The sequence below is a fragment of the Spermophilus citellus genome (assembly GCF_964194105.1).
Source record: "Spermophilus citellus genome assembly, chromosome: 2".
NCBI lineage: Eukaryota > Metazoa > Chordata > Mammalia > Rodentia > Sciuridae > Spermophilus > Spermophilus citellus.
The window spans coordinates 192,122,882-192,145,021 of record NC_138183.1 but is presented as its reverse complement, the minus strand read 5'-3'; the positions used below and the strand labels follow the sequence as shown (position 1 = coordinate 192,145,021).

The window sequence follows — 22,140 nt, the reverse complement described above, 5'->3', positions numbered from 1 at the left end:
TTTTTTTTTTTGATGGGTTAATATTTTTTTTTATTTTTTTATTGGTTGTTCACAACATTACAAAGCTCTTGACATATCATATTTCATTTAGTTGTAGATGAATATACAGTGTCTTTATGTATTTTTATGCAGTGCTGAGGATTGAAGCTAGTGCCTTCACATGCAAGGCAAACACTTTACCACTGAGCTACAGCCTCAGCCCCAGTATACCGATTTTTTTTTTTGTTTATTTTTTAGTTGTAGCTGGACACAATACCTTTATTTAATTTATTTATATGTAGTATTGAGGATCGAACCCAGGGCCTCACATGTACTAGTGGAGCACTCCACCACTGAGCCACAACCCCAGCCCCCAGTACACCTATCTTTAAGCACTCCTCAGACTGTTGGCCTGGGGGTCCATCTGTAGTCTGAAACAGACAGCTGTGAGAAGTTGTCTGATGCTGTGTTCCCTGTCACTTTTATTTTGGGCCCAGCAGAATGTGTTAGTCTCAGCTCTCTTCCTTTGCCCATTTTTAAATAAATTTTTTGTAGTTGTAGATGGACAGCATGACTTTATTTTATCTGTTCATTTTTATGTGGTGCTAAGGATCAAACCCAGTGCCTCACACATGCTAGGCAAGTGCTCTGCCACTGAGCCCCCTTTGCCCATTTTTAATCTACCTGTCTTTAAACTAAGGAACTTATAGTTGTATTTCTCAAATTTAATCACATGAGTGGAGGTCTTTTTAAAATGCAGATTTGACTCAGTAGATCCAGGCATTTCTGACCAGCTTTTCACGGGTGAGGCTGATACCACTGTTTCAGACCACGCCATGGGTAGGAAAGTGCTGGAGGATCCTTTGCTTTCTCTCCAGTGAGGGCACCTAGCCTGGACCAGATGAAGAAGGGTCTCACCTCCCTTCATTCTGCCGCTCATAGCATGGCTCCTCATCACTGCATCCTGCCCAGCTCAGGAGGCAAAGCCCATTATGGCTGATGACATGGCCAGTCAGCCTTGGATCAGGGATTCAGTCCTGGACTTGGGCCTCACTTCCTTCCCACATGTATTCACCCAGGCCTCCCTGCACATGTAGATCAGGGTGAAGGTCTAGAACCCTCAAGGATGTATTAATGTAACTAAGTCATCTGTCCAGGCCCCACTGTGGACAGGTCCAGCCAGAGTCCTTCACACTCAGCAGCTGCTGCGGGGAAGGGGAGGTGCCTGAACAGCAGTGAAAGTCCTGGGTTCCAACTTTGTCACTTACTACTTGGGTATCCCTGGGCCAGCCAGTGCCTCTCTCTAGGCTCAGTCTCCATGAGGCTTTACTGGATGACCCTGTAGGGCCCTTGGGCTCTAGGATGGATTGTTGGGCAGGTCTGAGATAGAAAGGGCCTGTGGTGGTTGGACTTTGTAAAAGGGGGTGAAGGAGTCAAACTTCTTGGGCTCTGGGGACCAGTTTCTTATTTGCTTTTGTGACTTCACACACTGCCAGCTCTGCCTTAGTTATGTCTATGGAGCATTGGATGCTACTGAGCACCCAATATGTATGGTTCATATTGGGTGCTCAGTAGCATGGTCTTGCCTGGGCTCTTGTAGTGAGTGGAACAAAGTCCCCTCCCTCTGCTGCATCAGATAGGTCAAGGGGACATGACTGATGTGTCCACCTTGAGGCCTGGCATTTCCCACCTGCTTTCTAAAAGTCAAAGCAGTTGTTAACTTCACTGAGGAAGGGTAAGTCTCTTTCTGAACCCTGTTATGACCTTGTTGCCCTACAGATTTTGTTGAAATGTGAAGGCTTGAGTGTAAGCCCCTAAATTCTCTTTCCTGGTTCCCAGCTTCAGGCCAGAGTGAAAGGTCATGAGACCCTCAAGGACAAGATCTTGACGGAGTCATCTGTGCTGGGCCTTACACAGTGGGTGGTGGGGAAGAATGTTCTGGCAGCACACAATAGGCGCTCAGTGAAGATGTGCTCAGCAAAGGGCAGGCAGCTGAGCTCAGCAGTGGAGGAGTGTGGGGTGGCCGCCTGCTTTAGTCTAGTGCTGAATAGAGTGGGCATGGGTCAGGGCCTTGCCATGATCTTCTCCAGTGCTGTTTCTCTAGCAGCCTTCCCAGCTCCACTGCCCATAGTGCTGAGTTCAGGTTATCATTGTAAGGGCATAATCACAGAGCATAATCTTGTCCTCACCTCCAGGTTGGGTGCTTGCTTGATAGTAAAGATCATTCCAGCCCTCTGTGTCCTCCAATTTGCTGAAGTTATCTGACTAAGGGTCCTTCAGGGAAGCAAAGGCTCCTACCTGGCTCCCTTTGGGCCCCAAACTGAGATGAAGTTGACAGTGTAAATCTCTCTGCAGATGGTGGCGATGTGGTGTTGGGGGTGGGAATAAGAGGCGCTACTCCTTGGAAAAGGGATATCAGTCCCTGGGATAAAGGGGGTAGGGCAGGGATTGGGGATGCTCAAAGTACACTTGGAGAAGAAAACATTGCAAATTGGATGTTGAACCTCTGTCCTTGGCCTCACAGACACAGATAGCAAAGATTAAATATTTGTGCTAGATCCAGATAAAGGATGACAGGAGTTTGGGACAGAGGGGAGGGAAGCAAACTGGCTGTTTTAGAGGACCTGGCCAAGACTTGGATCCAGAGCTAGCCTGGAAACCATTTCTATTGTGCATATGTAGAAACTGGGGCACAGAGAGCATCTAAACACCTTGTTATAAAGCCATTTAGTGATAGGGCAAGGATCTGAACCCAGGTATGTCTGATTCTGTAGCCCATGTCCTCATGTCTAAGAAGGCACTCACCTATGGGAGGCAGGTAGTGTTGGGGCTCTGAGACTGAAGGGAAGGATGGCAGTAGGCTCATGTTTCCTCCTGCTGCAGGTACTGGTTCCAGCATCCTCTCCGCCCTCCAGGATCTCTTCTCCATCACCTGGCTTAATAGGTCCAAGGTAGAAAAGCAGCTGCAGGTCATCTCAGTACTACAGTGGGTCCTGTCCTTCCTCGTGCTGGGTAAGTGGGGCTCATTGGACGGGCAGGCAGGGTCTCCCTACCAACAGAAGTTAGAACAGGAACATCCTCTCCATAGCCTCCTTCCACTTACTCCCACTTTCTGAGACCTTCCATGTAAGGTGGAGAGCATCCGAACAGTGGACTTCTGCTTAAAAGATCATATTTGCAGAGCAGAGGGGTGGGGCAAATCCCATAGTATGCCAAGCCCTGACATGTCTTTCTCAAATCCCACTTCACAGGAAAGGAAGTGGGAATTTACAGAGGTTTAGTAACTACTGAGATTATCATGCTTATCAAATGATTGAGTTGGAATTTGAGTGGAAGCCAGTATGTTTCCTGGGGAGTTCACTGTACCAGGGAGCCCAGAATTAATGGACCTGGTTGGAATAGCCAGCTAGTCTTCAGTGTTAAGCCAAAGAATCGAGCTCTAGAGAGTCCTTAAACCCATAAAATTAGATTAAAAATTATATATAAGACTCTGTATGTTTGTGTATATATATTTATAAATATATGTATATGTATTTTTTTGTTGTTGTTTAGTACATGGGATTGAATCCAGGGGAACTTTACCACTGAGCCACATCCCCAGCCCTTTTTTATATTTTATTTAGAGATAGGGTCTTGCTGAGTTGTTTAGGGCCTCGATAAATTTCTGAGGCTGGCTTTGAACTCATGATCCTTCTGCCTCAGCCTCCCAAGCTGCTGGGATTACAGGTATGCACTACCATGCTTGGCTGACTATGCACATTTTTGTGGGGAAAGGACCACAGATAGCAGTCTTCAGGAGTCTTTCAGAAGTGTATGGCCTCAAAAAGATAAAGAAACATTGGTTTGGAGAACAGAGCAAATTAAACCTGTTCCTTCAGAGCTCAAACCCTGATGTTTGACTTGCATTTGGCCACTTTATTAGAAACCTGAAGTAGAGAACACAGTGCCCCAACACCTCATCCCCTTATTCAATTAGGAATCAGAAGCTTAGTGGGAACAGGTTCTTTCTCAGGATCACATGAGAAGAAAATAGAGGGATCAGGACAAGAACCCAGATGATTGCCTGTTTATTCTTCTACAAAGCTCTCCCACTTAGACTCAGACTCTCTCTGTCTTAGTAGGTCAGGACTTGGCTTGTAGAACTTTGACCCACGCAGCATATAATGGGGATGGCCCCAAGCTGTAGGTTAACAATTGATCAAGCCCAACTCCAGCCCAGAAACCAGCCTATTGTGTCTTCTTAACACCCTTGTGTAGGTGGAGCGAGACCTGGTGGGATGGGCAGGTCTGCTTAAGCTGCTGCTAATTACTACCCTGAGCAGCCCTGCAGCTACCTCCCACTGGATCCCATACCTGCTGGCAGTGGCTCACAGCATATTGTGAAGGCTGCTGTGGCTGCCCCCTCTAGGCCTCCCTCCAAACCACAGAACCCTCTGATATTCTGATGAAGAATACAGACCTTTTCAGTGCTTTTAAATTTGTAGTACAAAGTACATTGACTTTCATAGGGAACCAATGATATTAAAGTGCAAATGTGGGGCTGGGGCTGTGGTTCAGAGGTAGAGCGCTTGCCTAGTGTGGGTGAGGCACTGGGTTCCATCCTCAGCACCACATAAAAATAAAATAAAGGTATTGTGTCCACCTACAACTAAAAACTAACTATTAAAAAAGTAAATGTATATTTAGAAACCTAATTAAACACAGTAATACACTTGTTGTTACATTAAGTTAAAAAAAGATCTAGTAGCAGGTATATGTAATTCTGAAGTAGGATGAAAAGAAATGATTTTTCAAGAATCTGCAACTGCTGCACTATGATATGAAAATACCTTTGTTTACTGATGTCATGTCAGCAGGCACTGATACTTGTGTGGTTTGTTACATTTGTAAGTGAAAGATGCTAAATTTCCATTAAAGGTGAGTGAAAATTCAGATGTCATTTCTTCCCCCATCCAAGTCCATGAACACTTACTGTCTGCCAGGCTGTGTGTTCAATTTAAACATCATCACTCTTCATTCCCAACCCTAAGGAAGCAGAGTTTTGGGGATGGGTTGAGGCCAGTACATGGCAGGGCCAACTCTCAGGTCTCTTTGGTCCCAGAGTCCTTATTCTTCACCAGCCCTGCTGCTACCTCCCCTGCCACCAAACATCCACACACTGCCCTGCATTACAGGTCTCAGGTGCTAGGGTTTTTGCAACATGAGCTGCTTTGTGGCCACCAGAATGGTCAGGAGTGGGTGATGTGTGAAGGTGGCCCTGAGCCTCCCTGTGTGGAACAAGCAGGTCTTTCAGGCACATGGCTTATATCTCTTGGGCCCGGTGGCATTGGTTCCTGTTGCACCCATGACCTAAGAAGATGGGACAGGGGCTCTGAGAAAGGATGACCATCTGGTGTGTTTACTTCACTCTTTTGTTCAATAAACCTTCCTGTATTTGAGGCTAGGGCTGGACCTAGTTTCAGCTCTCAAGGTGCTCAGGGGCCAAGTGATGTCAGCTGGAGGGAATCTATTGAGCGAGGCAGATAATGATAAGAGAGTTGACCTATCTGTGAAATAGGGCTTTGGACACACTGGTGGGGAGTGGCCCCACTGAGAAAGAGACCAGCTGCAGTTTCTGGACTGCTCAATAGTTCTCTTCTCCATCTAGGTGACCTTAGCCACAGAATAGGGTATAGGGATACCCTCCTTCCCAGAGATACCAGCCCTCCAAGCAGTGGGGTCAAAGGCTCTTAGCCCCTTCCACCTTCTGCTCCTCAGGAGAGCTGGGGGTTGCTGGCAGCTTGGTCTCCAGACTGTTTACACCCTAGTCTAAACCATATAGGACTGGCCCAGTCCCACTTGGAGCATCACTGAGCCTCTACAGAAGCTTGGATCCCTATGGATATGGGAGCTAGAATAGATCCCTTTCCAGGCCCAAGATAAACTGCAAATCAGTCTTAACATAGACGTGGCTCTTTGCCCAGCTGCCTTAAGGATCCCACAGTTGCCTCTAACAGGTCTTATAGCCTGCAAAAGCTCCCTTAGACTCAGCTTCCCTAAGCAGGTCCTGAGAAACAGATGTCTGGTCACTAGTCACTGTCCCTCCCAAGGTAGTTGTGCCCTGGGGAAAGGCTGGCTCAGGAGTGTAGAATGTGACCGGATTGGGGATGATAAGGGCCACCATTTCCTCTAGGTTCACCAAGAGTCTGCATCTAGCCATGTCCTCTCCCACATACACCCAGAGGAAGGTCAGTGTGGTAGGAAGAAGATGGTATGGAATTCTTAGGCCAGGAAGCTCAGTGTTCAGGAGAGAGTGGGCACACAGAGTTGGCCTCTCATAACTTTCCTATCAAGCATGAGTCCTACTGCCCCCTGGTCTTGTGTTGAGTGCCAGGGAACAAAGATCTGGCCCCTCCCTAATGAGGAGAGTTCAGAGATGAGAGAGTCCTGTGGGATGGTTTGGTATTGGAGAGCACTTCTGGAAGGGTTGGAAAGAGAGAAGCCCTGGTGTGGTTATCTAAGTGTGAACCAAGAGATAAACCAGGCTACCTATCAGCTTTCCTTCCTTCCAGTGCCAGCTCATTCAGACTTATGGCCAGCAGGTCCAGAACACAGTGACCAAATGGAAGCTGGCCCCCAGGGGAGTCTTCAAGTGTCCTGTTTTTTTCTTTTTTCTTTTAATGTAGTGCTAGGAATTGAACCCAGTGCCTCACGTGTGCTAGGCAAACGTTCTACCACTGAGATACAACTCCAGGCCCTGTTGGATTTTTGATGAGAGGAAGGCTGACAGGGTCTGAGCTTTGGCCTGGGACTCCTTGTCTCTCTGTTGTGTTGGAAGGAGGACAGCCCTCCTCTTGGAGCAGGAGTCCCCTCTCTCAGGTTCCTTCAGTGACAGTCTGAAATTTCTCATTTTTGGTGAATTTCTAAAGCCTAGTGCAGACTATGAACTTTAGAATCAGACTTGAATTTGAATCCTGGCTCTGCCACTGTCCTGCCAGGTGACCTTGGGCAAGTTACCTTCCCCCTCAACCTTCAGTTTTCTCCTCTCTAAAATGGGCTAGGGCTGGGAATATAACTCAGTTGGTAGAGTGCTTGCCTAGAATGTACAAGACCCTAGTTTCAATCCCCAGCACCACAATGAATAAATAAGTAAAATTTTAAAATGGGGAAAATGTCACCTTAGTTCAGTGACTCAGTGGTTCAGTTCAAGTCTTGAAAAGTTGAGAGAAGCACTTAGTAGATATTTCCTCCCTTTACCCATAGTAACTTTGTTGGGCACTTGTGTAGGCAGGACTTACAAGGAGGGACAATAAGAATAGCTTCAAGTCTCCTTCCTCTGATGCTACTTTCCAGAAAACATGGAACCCAGGTGCCTGTCAGTGCCAGGACAGCCTGTCAGAATCCGAGAGATGAGGCTCACGTCCTGTGGGCCGGGCATCCCTTTAGCCATTGCCAGGGGTAGGGTCTGTGGGCCTCCATGCTGTGGCTCTGTCTTTGCCTAGCTTAGTGCCACAGGAAACACTCCACCAGTGTCCAGAGGGGAGCCTGAGACCCAGCCAGGAGGACAGGGCCTGACCTGTGGCCATCTGCCCCCCACCAGGAGTGGCCTGCAGCGCCATCCTCATGTATACCTTCTGCACTGACTGCTGGCTCATAGCTGTGCTCTACTTCACTTGGCTGGCATTTGACTGGAACACACCCAAGAAAGGTAAGTGCCAGGTCTCCTGCCCACTCCCTGGCCCTGGAAGCCTGCCCCTCCTGCACCGCTGCGGTTCCTCACCACGGGCTCTGCCTTTTTCTACTTAATTCCTACTTTATGAAAAGCACTGGGCTAGTCCAGTGTGTAGTTTTGGGTGAGGGGTTAAAAGCTCCTCACAGGGTACCATCCTGGTCCCTGTGGGTGCTCCCCCTCAGTCAAGAGTTTGTATAATAGGGGAATATGTGGGAAAGGGCCCAGTGGGCAAGGACAAAGATGCCACATGAGCTGACAGTCCCCTACCTCAGGGTTTCATACTGGCTCTGTCTTGTCTGCCTTGTCCAAATGTCCCCCACTCCTACTTCTTCCCAATACTGTATTTTGTTTCTTGGAAGGTGGCAGGAGATCACAGTGGGTACGAAACTGGGCTGTGTGGCGCTACTTTCGAGACTATTTTCCCATCCAGGTAAGGACTCATTCTATCTTGGGAGGGTGGGAATTGGTGAAAATCTCAACTCAGACCTTAACCTACCCATGCAGAGTGGCCACTTATGTGGTGATGAACGTGTGGGCTTTCCCTGCACCTGACTTTATGCAAGATTGGAGGCAATTTCAGATATGTATAATGCCAGACCAGGTGAAGAGAAAAGTTAAGACTTCAGGGAAAAGTACTAATATTTCAAACACAAGGGGAAACAACAGTTGAACTTCACATCCAGCTCTGAGCTTTCTGGCAGCAAAGTCAAAAAGACAAAACATGATCGTCATTGGCTTCATGTTTTGAGAATGGAAGATATGTGTGTTGTTCTTTGGGGAAACAAGACTTGATCTAGCCTTTGGATCTGAAAGATCACTGAGAGCCTGAGTGACAGAAGGAGCAGGTATAATAGCATATATTATGACCATTGTTTGTTTTCCCTTCAGTGAATATTAAGGACATAATTTAAAATGGAGGTGGTTTATCAAGAGCAATACTAAGGTAGTCTAAGCTCATCTGGCCTGAACCAAGGATCGAACTGAAATTAGCCTGTGAGAGGCTTTGTTTTCTTCTGGGGTCTTACAGAGTATTACTTCTCTCAGCCAGTTACTTAGGTCCTGGCCATGGGAATTAGGGCCCAGGAAATTTGATGAACAGTGAAAGAAGGATGAGACCCCAGGTGCTGAAGTGGTTGGAGAAGGCTTCAGGTGGGGGCACCCAGCACTGCCTTAGGAGCACAGCAATGAGGGGGCGGAAAAAAAGGGAGAACATAAGCCCCAAGTTTGAAAAGTTGGGGGAGAGGAGCTGTTGATAGGAACAAAGGAGAGGAAGGACCCAAAGAATCCTGAAGGTTTTCTCCAAAGGATAAAGACCTGTCCAGCCGGCTCGCTCAGCACCCAGCCTGGCACACTCTAGCTGCCAAGCCGCCCAGCAGATGCAGCACGTGAATGTGAAAGTATGGTGTGTGATGCAGGATGGTGTGCGTTTGCTGTTGTGAGTCAGCCACTGGGACAACCTGGAGGAGGTGGCTGGGCAACCCTGCATTCCTCCACTGCCTTGCATCTCATGGGGACGGCCCCAGGGCCAGCTCCTTCTGTCCACCCCAGTCCTTTCAGGTCCTTCCTGTTCCTCCAGATCAGGGCTCCCTCTCCTCCCTCTCTTGAGCCCTGTTACTCTGATTGTAAACAGTTGGAGGCTGTTGTTGCTGGGAGGATGTTGCATCATTGGATGCAACCCTCTCATTTTGGAGGTGAGGAAACTTAAGTCCCAAAGAGGGGCAAGGACTTGTCTAGGCTGCACAGCAGGTCCCCATGTCCTCACATCTCTTTTCCAAGAAGTCAGCTGGAAGTTGGAGCCATAGGGCATGTGCATGCTGGCCCTCTGAGGGCTCATGGACACCAGGAACAGAGCTGGGCTGGGCCTGACTCAACCTGGGACATTAAGCCTCCACTTGAGGCCTTGTGCTGAGCTCTGTTCCTGCCCTTGTGGCCTCAGGCTCCCCTCTGTTCCAGGAGGATTTGGCCTTGGAGATTGACATCAGGTCTTACACTCTAGGGTTATGTGTGAAGGCTCCCCTCTGTTCCAGGAGGATTTGGCCTTGGAGATTGACATCAGGTCTTACACTCTAGGGTTATGTGTGACCCTCCCATCCCACCTCTTTTGCCTGGCCTCTTGCCACAGGTTATGTACTGAGGATCTCCAGTTGTACCACCCACCCCTCTTCTCTTTCTTCTCTGTGTGGCTCTTAGATCTTTGTCACCAGAGCAGCTCAACTGGTCCAGAGACTATCTCTTTTTCTGGCACAGGTGGGGCTCAGCTGTCAGCCATAGCTACCTATACTGCCGGCTTCCTGGAAGAGCAGCAGCCAGTTCCCTGTTCCCTCTCCCTGAGGTAGAGGCAGGACCTTTGGAGAAGAGACTGGGAAAGACTCTGTCCAATTGCTTTCACAAATGGGCAGAGCAGGCCAAGAGAGGAAGGACTATCCCAAGGTCACAAAGCAAGATGGTATAGGAGCCAACTTGCCTGCTTCATGGCCCATGTTCTTACTCCTCTGTTCTTACTCCCTCTGCTTCAGGGCTCATGTTCTTCCATTCTTCTGCCACAGGGCCCTGCTGTGTACGCTTGGGAAAATCCTTGCTCTTTCCTGGGCCTAAGTGTCTTCCTCTGTATGGGGCTAGGGTAGGAAAATCTATTGGAGCACCTTCCTAGCCTAGGAGGCAGGGCATGAGGAATGACCTGCCAGGAATGTGTCCCAGGCTCATTTTGGCCCACAGACCTGGCTTGGCCCCTGTTGGGCTGGGATTTTGCCATGGGAAACAGGGAACATGAGAGCAGGCAGTCAACAGTCTTCAGCTGTGGTGTCCTTTCTCCTCCAGAGTGGACCTTCTCTCCAGCACTGGGGGAAGACACTGTGAAGGAGAGCTAGTTCAAAGCTGTATCAGGCTGAGCATGGTGGCGCATACCTGTAATCCCAGTGATTTGGAAGGCTGAGGCAGAAGGATCACAAGTTCCAGGCCAGTCTTGGCAACCTAGCGAGACCCTAAGCAACTTAGTGAGACGCTGTCTTAAAATAAAAGGGGGAAAAAAAGGGTGGGGTGGGGTGGGGACTTGGTTTAAAGTGCTGCTGGGTTCAATCCTCAGTACAAAAACAAACAAACAAACAAACCCAAAACCAGAAATGCTGTATCAGTTGCCTGCATTCTTCTGGGGTCCCCACCAAAGGCCATTAAGCTTCACAGTGCCCCCAAGGTACCTCATTTAACCATTTATGCCATCGGAGTCCTGGGGAGGGATGAAATGATTTATAAAGCTAGCTGGGCTCCTACCAATTGACTCCTACATCTTCATTATATGACCAGGGAAAAGCACAGTTGGGTGGCCTTGTCCAGACAGAGATGATTCACTGTTACCTCCTCAGGGAAAGCAGCAGCTCTTTTCTCTGAGCCCTGGTTTCCACCTTGTCATCCAAGGAATGGCCTGGATCTTCAGGTCTCTGCTGACCCCTTTGGGACACACATCCAGCCTGGAGTGTTTTCAGTCTGTAATGGCTGCCTTGGCTCCTACCTTGATACCTATCTTTCTTTCTGTGGAAACTGGCTCAAGGTTTAAATTCTGGCTTTGCTGAGCCCTGTATAGGTAGGCAGAGCTCTTTAGGAGGCCAGACAACAGCCTTGCCCAGCTCTTGTCAACCTGGCTCTTTCACATGCCCTTGCTGCCCTCCACCCTGGTGGTGGAAAAGTCCTCTGCTGCTGCTCATTTATTTGGTGGGCAGCTAAGAGCTGGCTGGATTTGTGTGTGTGTGTTTTGTTTTAGTACTGGAGATTGAACCCAGGGGCACTTTACCACTGAGCCACATCCCCACCCCTTTTTATTTTCTATTTTGATACAGGGTCTCACTAAGTTGCTGAGGCTGGCCTTGAATTTGCCATCTTCCTGCCTCAGTTTCCTGAGTCACTGGGATAACAGGCATGTGCCACAGTGTACCCAACCTGGTTGGCTTTTTGAGCAGCTTTAAAAGGCAAATGTGGTACAAATGTTCCACACAGCAGGGACTAAAACTTAGGGATTCGGGCTCACATGCACACATATTGGCAGCTGTATGTGGCCAGTGGTGTCCTGATATATCCCCTTTAGTCCTCTGTCACCTGAAGATTTAGATTTCTATTTTCTGAGGCCAGCACCAGCACCAGCACCTATACCCCCAAAACTGATCACAGGGACCCTCACTGAGCCAAGAGATCCCCAAATCTGGAGTCACAGAAAATTCTGATGCTCTGCCAATGGCCAGGGACTTTGTTTCCAGCTGGCTTCAATGCAAGAAAGGGACAGTGACAGGCACTCAGCTGGGAGTGTGCTTGAGGCTGGCCAAGCTGAAAAGACCCACATGTTCATATTTCTGGAAGTTTATCTCATGAAAACAATCAGATATATGGGCAAAATTAAGGTATTTTTTGAAGCACTATTTCTTTTTTAAAAAAATATTTTTAATTATAGATGATGGACACAATACTTTTATTTTATTTATTTACTTTTTGTGGTGCTGAGGATCAAACCCAGTGCCTTACTTAGGCTAGGCAAGTGCTCTACCACTGAGCTACAACCCCAGCCTCTTGAAGCACTGTTTGTAAAAGGGAAAGTTTAGATGCCTTTAAAATGTCCCTCTACTGGGTTTGAGTTGGTGCTACTACACATACATAGCTGTGCAACAACAGGCCAGGCAGCTGCAAGGAGACCAAAGGATTTGGGTCAGGACCAGTAGTAGCTCGGATGTATTTGGTAGAAAATTTTTAAAAAATGATACTCAGCCTGTAAGTTCATGTTTGTGGTTTATGAAAAGAGGCATATGCATTTTTAAGTAAAAAATAAGAACACTTTGTCAGAGTGGTTTATCTGGATGGAGGGGGAGGTATTGCAGGGATTGTTTTTCTAATGTGAAAAAAGTAATGTTTTATAAACAAAATACCCTTATCTTCCTCCCTCTCAAGAATCTCTGCCCCCATCATGTTCCCTAGGTAGGTATCTCAGGCCTGGTGACTCTCTCTTTTTTTTTTTTTTTAACCTTTATTTTATTTATTTATTTTTATGTGGTGCTGAGGATCGAATCCAGGGCTTCACACGTTCTAGGCGAGTACTTTACCATTGAGCCACAACCCCAGCCCGCCCCAGGCCTGGTGTCTCTTGTTGCTCAGGGTTTAGGGACACTTTGTAACACCTACCTCTCATAACACCAGTTTCAGGGTAGGCAGTAGACCCTGAGGAAGCCAGTCAATGTTTGGAGCATCTCAGGACAACTTTGTTGACAGTACCACAGGCCAGGTCATTGACTGCCACAGCCATTGGGCTAGCCACCTCTCCCCTCCACACACCTGGGTCTGGCTGGAACAGGGCTGATAGTCACCCTCTCTTGTCTTTCCTACCCCAGAACCTGAGCTGAGCTTGGCTTCTGGCAGGAAGTTTCCATTTAGGCCAGCTGCACTGCCTCTTTTCTGGGCTGGAGGAGTAAGAGCTGGGCTGTACTGGGAGCAGCTGAGGAGCCTCAGGCTGCAAGGCCAGACAGACCCTCCCTCCCAGGGCTGGAAAGGCTGCTGGTACAGGCAGAACTTGCAGTTGAGACCTGCTTGCCTAACTAAGGATTTGGAGCTTCACCCTGATAGAGTGTGGACCCCCTCTTTAGTTTGAGAGTGGCAAGGGTTGGATTTGGGCTTTAGAGCAGTTGTTCTGGCTTTGGTGAGGAGGAGGGACCGAGAAGAGAGGAAGACAGGAGGCCAGGGGAATGTGGCTGTGGAATGAGGGAGAAGACTCCCCACTCCTAGTCCAAATGGTGGCTGCCAACCACCTGTGGCCCAGAAATGAGAGTCTGAAGTTAGATGTGGAATGCCACTGCGTCCTTTGGGCATACCTTCTAAGTGGGTCCCTTTGTCCCTTTCCTGGCCAGTTGCCTCTGACCTAAAGTTTTCCTTGGCAGCTGGTGAAGACACACAATTTACTGACCACCAGGAACTACATCTTTGGATACCACCCCCATGGCATCATGGGCCTCGGTGCCTTCTGTAACTTCAGCACAGAAGCCACTGAAGTAAGCAAGAAGTTCCCTGGAATAAGGCCCTACCTGGCCACACTGGCTGGCAACTTTCGGATGCCTGTGCTGCGGGAGTACCTGATGTCTGGAGGTGAGAATACACCCCTGCTGGCTCTGCTGCCCAGGGCTGAGCCTCCCCATCAAGCAGGGCAACACAAGAGGCTGACAGGGTCCTGTGTTGGGAGCTGCAACTTGCTGCAGACATACTGGGTCAGGGCTGAGCAGGAGAGTCTCCAGGATTCATCTTGGTTAACAGCCTCCCCCTGAAGTCTCCTCTTGACAGTCCTTTTTCTGGGTGCCCAGCCTTCTTATTGTCCATTGTACAGCCTCCTCAGGGTTCATGGCACTGTTGCTGTCCCCTGCCAATTGACACGTTGGGATTCCTAGCATCTGGCATCAACATGGCAGAGTTAGAACCTCAGGGAAAATTTGCTGAATTAATGAACTCCCCAAAGAACCTTGCATCATGCCCACTGAACAGATAAGAAAGCCAAGACTCAGGAAAAGGGATAGCTTACATAGGGTAATACAGCTTCTACATGGGTGAATTAGGTCTGGGGCCCAAGTACAGGGTTTTGTGTTTTACACTTGACTGTGCACAAGTTGGTGGGGAGTGGTTCAATGAGCAATCCTGACAGTGTGTCCCTTCCTGTCTAACAGGCATCTGCCCTGTCAACCGGGACACCATAGACTACTTGCTTTCAAAGAATGGGAGTGGTAATGCCATCATCATTGTTGTGGGGGGTGCAGCCGAGTCCCTGAGCTCCATGCCTGGCAAGAATGCTGTCACCCTGCGGAACCGAAAAGGCTTTGTGAAGCTGGCCCTGCGCCATGGGTAAGTATACACACACACATCCAGCATTTGCTTCAGCCCAGGGCAATAGGATGGGCTTGGATTCTCCTTGGCCTTTGGAGACAAGGCCCAGCCCACCCCCACTGAAGGCATAAAAGCATAGAAGGGGAGGAGCATGTTGGAGCCCAGACAGCACAGTTTAGTCCAAGTTTGCCCAAGTGTAGACAGGTGTCTGGGTGGAACAGAGCTGTAGCTTGTGGCCTCTTCCTCACTTGCAGGACTACAGAAAAACTTACCATCTGGGGCCAGATGGGCTGTTAGGAAAGCAAGAGGTCAGGAGGAAGATGGCCTGGCTAGAAATATCAGGGAATGTTTGTTGGAGGGTGACCCTGAGAACAGGCAGAGAGGAACTGGGCGACTTGGGTCTCTGTGACCCCTGTGTGGAAAACCAGAGGCATATTCTGTGTTGCCACCTGATCAGCATATTCCATTTACCAAGCACATCCAGCAACCCAGAAAGTGAGGAGATAGAGTCCCCATTTCCCACTGAAGAAGATCAAGTATGGCTAACGGACTGGTGGGGACACATTGTAACATGCAGAGTCATGCTTCTTGTACTCCAGCTCCACTGCTTTCCGCCCAGATCTGGGTTCCAGGCGACTCAGGAAGAGGGTCCTGGGGTGACAGATCTCCAGTAATGCATAGGCCAACAGATGGAGAGAGATGTAGCCTGTAGTCACACACAAGTTAGGGAAGACACTAGACCATGTCATCAAGGTCCCATGTATCCTGGAGTGTGATATATGGACAGGAGAACAGCCCTCCTCTCTGTTCCATTAGGACCCTGTCTTTATGCTTTGTAAGAGGCTGCTCTGCAGAACCCAGTCCTGGGGATGGTCAGATCAGACCCTGACAAGGAGCTCTAATGGTAGGGAAGGGAGTAGGGACAGGTAGTGACAACACAGTGTGCTGAGGCTATGACACAGTGATGAGTTTAGGGCTGAGAGACCCCTGGGGTGGGGAGGGACGGGGAGGCAGGCCTTCAGGAAGAGGGTGAACGTAGGCCTTCTGGAGCAGGCACTGGCAAATGGGCAGGGGTTCATCAGAGTCTGTTATGAGGCACATGTGGTTCTGGTCTACTCCAGGCCTGAGGGCGCTTGGCTGGGGCTCAGGGCCTCTAGGGCTGACAGTAAGAACTGAGACCAGTGGTTGGAGTGTGACAGATCCTGGCCTCTCCCTTCCAGAGCTGACCTGGTTCCCACCTACTCCTTTGGGGAGAACGAGGTATACAAGCAGGTGATCTTCGAGGAGGGCTCCTGGGGCCGATGGGTCCAGAAGAAGTTCCAGAAGTACATAGGCTTCGCTCCCTGCATCTTCCATGGCAGAGGCCTCTTTTCCTCAGACACCTGGGGGCTGGTGCCCTACTCCAAGCCCATCACTACTGTTGGTGAGTCCCAACCTATACACCAAGGGCTGTCCTGAACACATCAAGATCCCAGAATAGGCCACCCAGCTGTGATGGCCGTGCTCTTAACCATGAGGACCTTGATGTGTTGGGTGCCGATGGGAATGGTCAGTGGGGGTAAGGGGTATATGGATCCATTTCTATGAACCTAGTAGCATGACAGGTGAGGAAATAAGACCTGCAGATGGTTTGCAGTACCCACTGGCCCATCTGGGAAGATAGTGTTCCAGCAAACACCTCTGGGGATGTGATGGGGACGCACAGGTACTCTAGGAGTTCCTATCAGTGGGGACCTTACCTCACTGCTGATAGGAATTATCAGTAAAAGAAGGGAGAAGAGAATTTCTGACAGAAACAATAGCCTAAGTGAAGTTAGGGAAAGATTATGTGGTTTTTTGAGGAGCAGAAAGAAAAAAGTGAGTCGCACAGACCTGGGAGAGATGTGGCAAAGCCTGGCCACACTCAGCCCTCAGCTGCATCGATTCAGGTGTATTCAGGACAATTTATAGGATTGCAAAGAATTGCCTGTTTTTGATATTTGCAGAGCTGTGCATACGTGCATGTGGGCATGTGTTAAAGGTTACAAGTTGGTGATGTCACGGGAGCTTGTGACCCTGAGCAGTAGATTTGACGGGCCAAAGCTCACACAGATACTTTGCATTATCAGAAGCAGGTGTGTGATTTGTGCTGTGGTCAGAGACAAAGCAGCAGCAAGGCAGCAGGCACGCTTCCCTCACAGGCGCTGCAGTCGGACAGGTCCTCTGGCAGTGCCAAGGAGGGGCTCTTTGCCTTGAGGATGGAAAGCTGCTGGAGAGCATTTGGGAAGGGAGATCCAGATTTGCATTCTAAAGTGATCCCTGGGTCTGCTGGGGATGGGCAGAAATGGACAGAGAAGGTCAGTCTCCATGCTTTTGTGGTAGTGTCTTGAGCTGAGGGAGTGGCAGTAGAGATAGAGGAGAATAAGTACAGGGATTTGGAAGAAATCTCAGAAATTGCACTGCAGGACTTTAGGGGTAGATTGGTTCTGCAGATGGAGCAAGATACAAAAACAGCGTAGCAGTGTCGGTTCTTCCTCTCCTGCCCTTACACGCTTTTCAGAGCTGTCACATTCTTCACAGAATCCTTAGAAAGACCCCATGAGGAAGGCTTCCCATGTGACAGACCCGGAACTGGGGCTCAAAGAGTCAATGTGGCTCACCCAGAGAAGAGCAAAAGCAAAGCCATTTTACTTGATCCTGTGACTTTCACAGGAACTTCTATCAGGGTGCAGTGGATTAATTTCGTCCACTGTTCAGGGCTGTGTTGTCTTGGGCAGGGCCCTTCCCAAGTTCCTGGGTCTCAGTATTCTCATTTATAAAAAGGGACAATCTGAGACAGGTAGTTTCTGGTGTGTGGTCAGCACATTGCACAGTCATTGAAGTCAGTAGATACCCGGAAGGGGTCGCCCAAGAGCACTGACTAACCAGCCGCCTTTGCCCCATCCCTGCAGTGGGTGAGCCCATCACCATCCCCAAGCTGGAGCATCCAACCCAGCAGGACATCGATCTGTACCACGCCATGTACATGGAGGCCCTGGTGAAGCTCTTTGACAAGCACAAGACCAAGTTTGGCCTCCCAGAGACTGAGGTCCTGGAGGTGAACTGATTTAGCCCTTGGGGGCCAGCTACTGGAAGGAACCGGCTGCAAATCCTGCTTTTTGTTCTGTAAATTTGGAAGCGTCATGGGTGTCTGTGGGTTATTTAAAGAAATTATAATTTGTTAAACCATTACAATGTTAGGTCTTTTTTAAAGAAGAAAAAATATTTCAAGGTCTTTTACTTCCAGTCTGCCCTGCTCTAGGTGGTGGTCAACACAGCTGGGCCTTTATGGTTTCTCAACCAACCCTTCTTCTTCTTCCCCTCCCAAATGACAGAGAAGGCTCAGTTCTGATTAATTGGGGGAAGAAGGACAGCCATTAATGACTCAGGCCAGTTAGATGATTTGCTCTTTGCTCCTAGGGATGAGAGGCAGAAGCCACTTCTGACCAAGACACCTCTATTCCCACCACCCCATGCTTGACTACAGGACAGGTCCTTCTTGATGAGGGGAAGATGCAGAGGGTGCAGTTATTTGGGAGGGCAGTGGTGGGCATCTGGAATGCTTCTCTGCCTGCTTCAGCCTACCCCCAGTCTCTCAAATCTGAGCCTGGACTGGCCTCCAGTGATACTGTGTTGGTGATAGGGCTGTCCCAGAGGCACCCTATCTTGGATTATCCAGTCACACATGCAGTTGGAGTGACTGTTGCTCAGGAGGCCAATGGCACAGGTTCCATACACTCAGCTTCAGCCTGGAGCATGTCCTTCCCAGTGGCCTCACTCTACCTGAGTCATGCCCCAAGTTTGGTGTGAGGAAGAATTCCTCTTCTGTTCACAGAGGGGCTTGGCCTCCTGTGCAACACTGGGTCCAGATTGAAGGCCCCCAAACTCGATCCTCACATATATGTGCCTTTCTGAGGGGGGGGGTGGTCTGTGGAGGAAACCTAGCCCCTCCTTTTTGTGTTATGTTTTCTCTCCATGAGATTATTGTACCATGTCAGTCTTTTGTATATTCCTAGACAAATAAATGGAAACAAGAACCCTCAGGCGTTATTGCTGGGGCTTTGTCTGTGTCCTGCTGCCACATGTGGGGAGGACCACGCCCCAGCTGGGCTGCCTGCCGGACTTCTGGTACACTATTCCTCCATGGCTATTTAACAAATAACTTCAGAACTTAGTGGCTTCAAACTTTATCTCTTGTGGTCCTCAGAGTCAAGAGTCCAGGATTTGCTGGGTCCTCTGCTCAGTGTCTCTGCCAAGGCCACAATCTAGGTGTTGACAAGGGCCTCAGTTGTCTCAAACCCCAAGAGAGGGAGGATCCACTTCCAAGGTCATTCATATGGTTGATGGCAGGATTCACTTCCTCACTGGCTGTTAACCAGAGGCCTCCCTCAATTCCTTGCCATGGGTGCCTTTCCATACGGTAGCTTGTGACATAGCAGTGGGATTCATAAGAGAGTGAGCAAGAAGGGTCAGTTGGTAGAGTGCATGAACAGGTCAGAAGTCTCAAGAGCTTCAGAGCCCAAACCTGGAAGGTGGTATAGGTTTTGCCATTTCTTTTAATTAGATGCAGGCATCTAGGTCTAGCTCATGCCTGAGAGGAGGAGTGAATACCAAGAGGCAAGGGCCATGGAGCAGCTAGACAAGCTACCCTATGTGATAAAGGACTGCTGTCTAGCAGGAGGGTCCTAGAATGACTGAGCTGGAAATTCCTTACAGATCACTTATCGTGTTCCCTGCCCTTGGCCCAGCTACACCAAAAAGGGGGTGACCAGGCCTGCTGCCACCTTAGTGGTTACAAGGTCTCAGAAGATGCCACTTCTCTATGCTCTTGTTCCATTCAGTTCAGTGAATACTAAGCATCTGGAAACCCCTCCCAGCTGAGGCCAAGAGACAACATCTCAGCCCCATTACTGCCAGAATACCCGTCCTGCCTGCCTTTGCCATTCCTCCAACCTGGAAGCTGCTCATCTGCTGGGAGCTGTGAGTGGTCTGCAGAGACTAACATCCTGCTGAGGACACAGATGGTCAGGGCTATGACACAGACACCTCTAACCCAATCTGGGGTGTCTCACTAAAGAAACAGTGCCTGAGCTGGGCCTCGAAGGGTAGCTGACAGTTTTCCAGGCAGGATGGAGGAGGGAAGAACAGCAGGTGCAGGCGGGAGAGCTGGAGTTGCTGATTGGACAGACCAGGAGGTGTAAAGTCTGCAGAAGCACCTGACTTGGAATGGCAGGGAGTTGGTTTCTTCAGAGTTTCTAGAAGATGCAGTGAGAGGAAGTGCTCTGGAGAAGCAGGGTTCTATAGCACAAGACAGGCCTTAGGATGGAAAGTGCAGATCAGAGAACAGCAGTTCCCTGGGGATGGAGGCAAGGCCAGATATCTGACAGAAGATCAGCTCCATTTCTACCCCTAACCTGAGGCTGGCTGAACACTGGATTGCCAAGCTCAGCCTCTGGTTTCAGGTCAAGCTCTGGTTCTATTGAAGGCCATCCCATAAGGGGAGGCCATTATTCTCAAGCATTAATTTTGTGAATAGTGATAACCTGTGTGTATTATGGAATTCTACTACCTCTGCCTAAGGAGAGCATCAGTAATAACCAGATCCTAAATTGCAGAGGGATACCCTTTCCATGGCAATGTATGTATTGCAGCAGCCTTTTCAGAGCAGAAGCCAGCCTGCTCTCAAACTGTGGCTGGATACTCCAGGTAGATGTTGGGAGTTTTTACCTCAGGAGAGGGAGATGGAAACTTTTACCAAAAGACCCTGCCCTTGCATGGTGGTGGGGGCTGCAGCCAGACTGAAAATTGTCATTTCCATGATTGCAACTGTGGTTCCCAGATATGACCACAAGGGGGCACCAGGGATGGTTCTGAGGCAAAGGTCACATGACTCCCTGAGCTTCTGATAGTTTGACATTTGTCCAGCTCCTACCCTCAGCTAACTAAAAATGCTAAAATCATGGATTCGAAATGTTCAGGAGTAGACAGTAAATTTATAATCCTCTGGAGCAAACACTCCTAATCTTGGGAACTTGGTACAGAGAAGCCAAAGCACTTTTCTCTACTCACACAGCTAATCAACATTGACCTTGCTTCCTCTTTATAGAGCATGAGAGGCTTCTTACTCAGACCTGATGCCCACAACACATTATTCTACATAGCCACAGTAAATCCATGAACACCAGGAAATTATCATAGAATTATTACTACCATCTAGTTCTCAGACTCAATTCAAATCTTAAAAGTTTATCAAAGTTTATCTTAAAAATGTATGTTTTTAGCAAAAGACTGAAGTTCAGAGCCACTATTATTTCAGTTTTCTTTGATCTTAAAACAGTTCCTCCATCTTTCCTTCACTATTATGACCTTGATAATCTAGGAGATTATGGTCAGGTTCTCAGAATTCTGTTCAGTTTTATTTTATTTTAGTTTCTTCATGATTGATTCAGGTTATCCATTTTAGCAGACATATCACAGACATGATGATGGCTCTTCTCACCACATCCTATTAGGTGGCAGATGATGCCAGTTTAAATATCAGAATAAACAATGAATAGCACAGCTTATAACCTGTATGATTCCAGTATGTCCAATTACTGATGATGATCATCATCACTGGGTTAAGATGGTGACCACCCCACTTTTCTACTGTAAAGGTATTTTTTTTCATACTTTACAATTATGTAAATATTTCCTTATTTCTATTGATAAAAACCTCAGGAATCCTTATTTTTTCATTTTTGTGGATCCCATTTTATTCAGTGGGGCCATTCTGTCATTATTTATTCTGATACCTATACAGATTTGGGGAGTTGGGGCCTTTTTAAACTGGCTTTTGTGTCCTGTTGACATCATCTTCCTCCATCATTTTTAAAGGAGTCCCTTATTTTCTGGCACAACTAGATATCTCAGGATCATCTTGTGATTTATTTTAAATTTTATTGTAGTTGTATATGGACAGAATGCCTTTTTTTAATCCGTTTTATATTTATGTGGTGCTGAGGATCGAACCCTGTCCTTCACACATGCTAGGCAAGCGCTGTGCCACTGTTACAGCCCCAGCCCCATCTTGTGATTTTTTTTTCCTAGCCTAATCTTAGAATCATCTACCTCTCCAGTGTCCTGGTTTCCCCTAATGGAGATGATACTTAGAAACAAAGATCTGGGCAATTTGTATCGATGAACTTCAGGTTCCATCCTAGTTCTTTTTTCTCATATTATGATAGAAATAAAACTGTCTCCCTTTACCCTTCACTTATTTATTTATCTAACTAGCTGCTCAGCCCCTGTGTAAGGAGCCAATCTCTATTGTTGCCATTGCCCGCATCCTCAATCCTGGCACTGGCAGGACCAGCTTCTTGGGGCTGTTACCTATGCAGTGGTGCAGGGTCCCATGCTTAGATGGGCCCCATGCTTGATTTAACACTATCACCACCTCATAATTCTTAACTTTTGAACAAGGGACTTTGTATTTTCATTTTGCACTGAGCCCCCAAAATTATGTAGGCAATTCTCATCCTCATCTTGCTTGAACTCTGGCACCTGTGCCACCTGGCTTCAGAGGGCCCTACCAGGTGGACAACTCATCACCCACT

General features: G+C 48.3%; 1 protein-coding gene across 1 annotated transcript in view; it reads left to right on the top strand.

Annotated features, from left to right (window-relative positions):
* DGAT2 (diacylglycerol O-acyltransferase 2) overlaps nucleotides 1-18,595 on the top strand; it is a 31,189-nt gene extending 12,594 nt beyond the window's left edge. The window contains exons 2-8 of the mRNA XM_081260436.1: nucleotides 2,863-2,991; nucleotides 7,559-7,666; nucleotides 8,050-8,120; nucleotides 13,597-13,801; nucleotides 14,371-14,545; nucleotides 15,748-15,950; nucleotides 17,458-18,595. Of these exons, the coding sequence (XP_081116562.1) occupies nucleotides 2,863-2,991; nucleotides 7,559-7,666; nucleotides 8,050-8,120; nucleotides 13,597-13,801; nucleotides 14,371-14,545; nucleotides 15,748-15,950; nucleotides 17,458-17,612 (1,046 nt within the window). The 3' untranslated portion in view covers nucleotides 17,613-18,595. The remainder of the gene's footprint in view (nucleotides 1-2,862; nucleotides 2,992-7,558; nucleotides 7,667-8,049; nucleotides 8,121-13,596; nucleotides 13,802-14,370; nucleotides 14,546-15,747; nucleotides 15,951-17,457) is intronic.
* The last annotated feature ends 3,545 nt before the right edge of the window (nucleotides 18,596-22,140 follow it).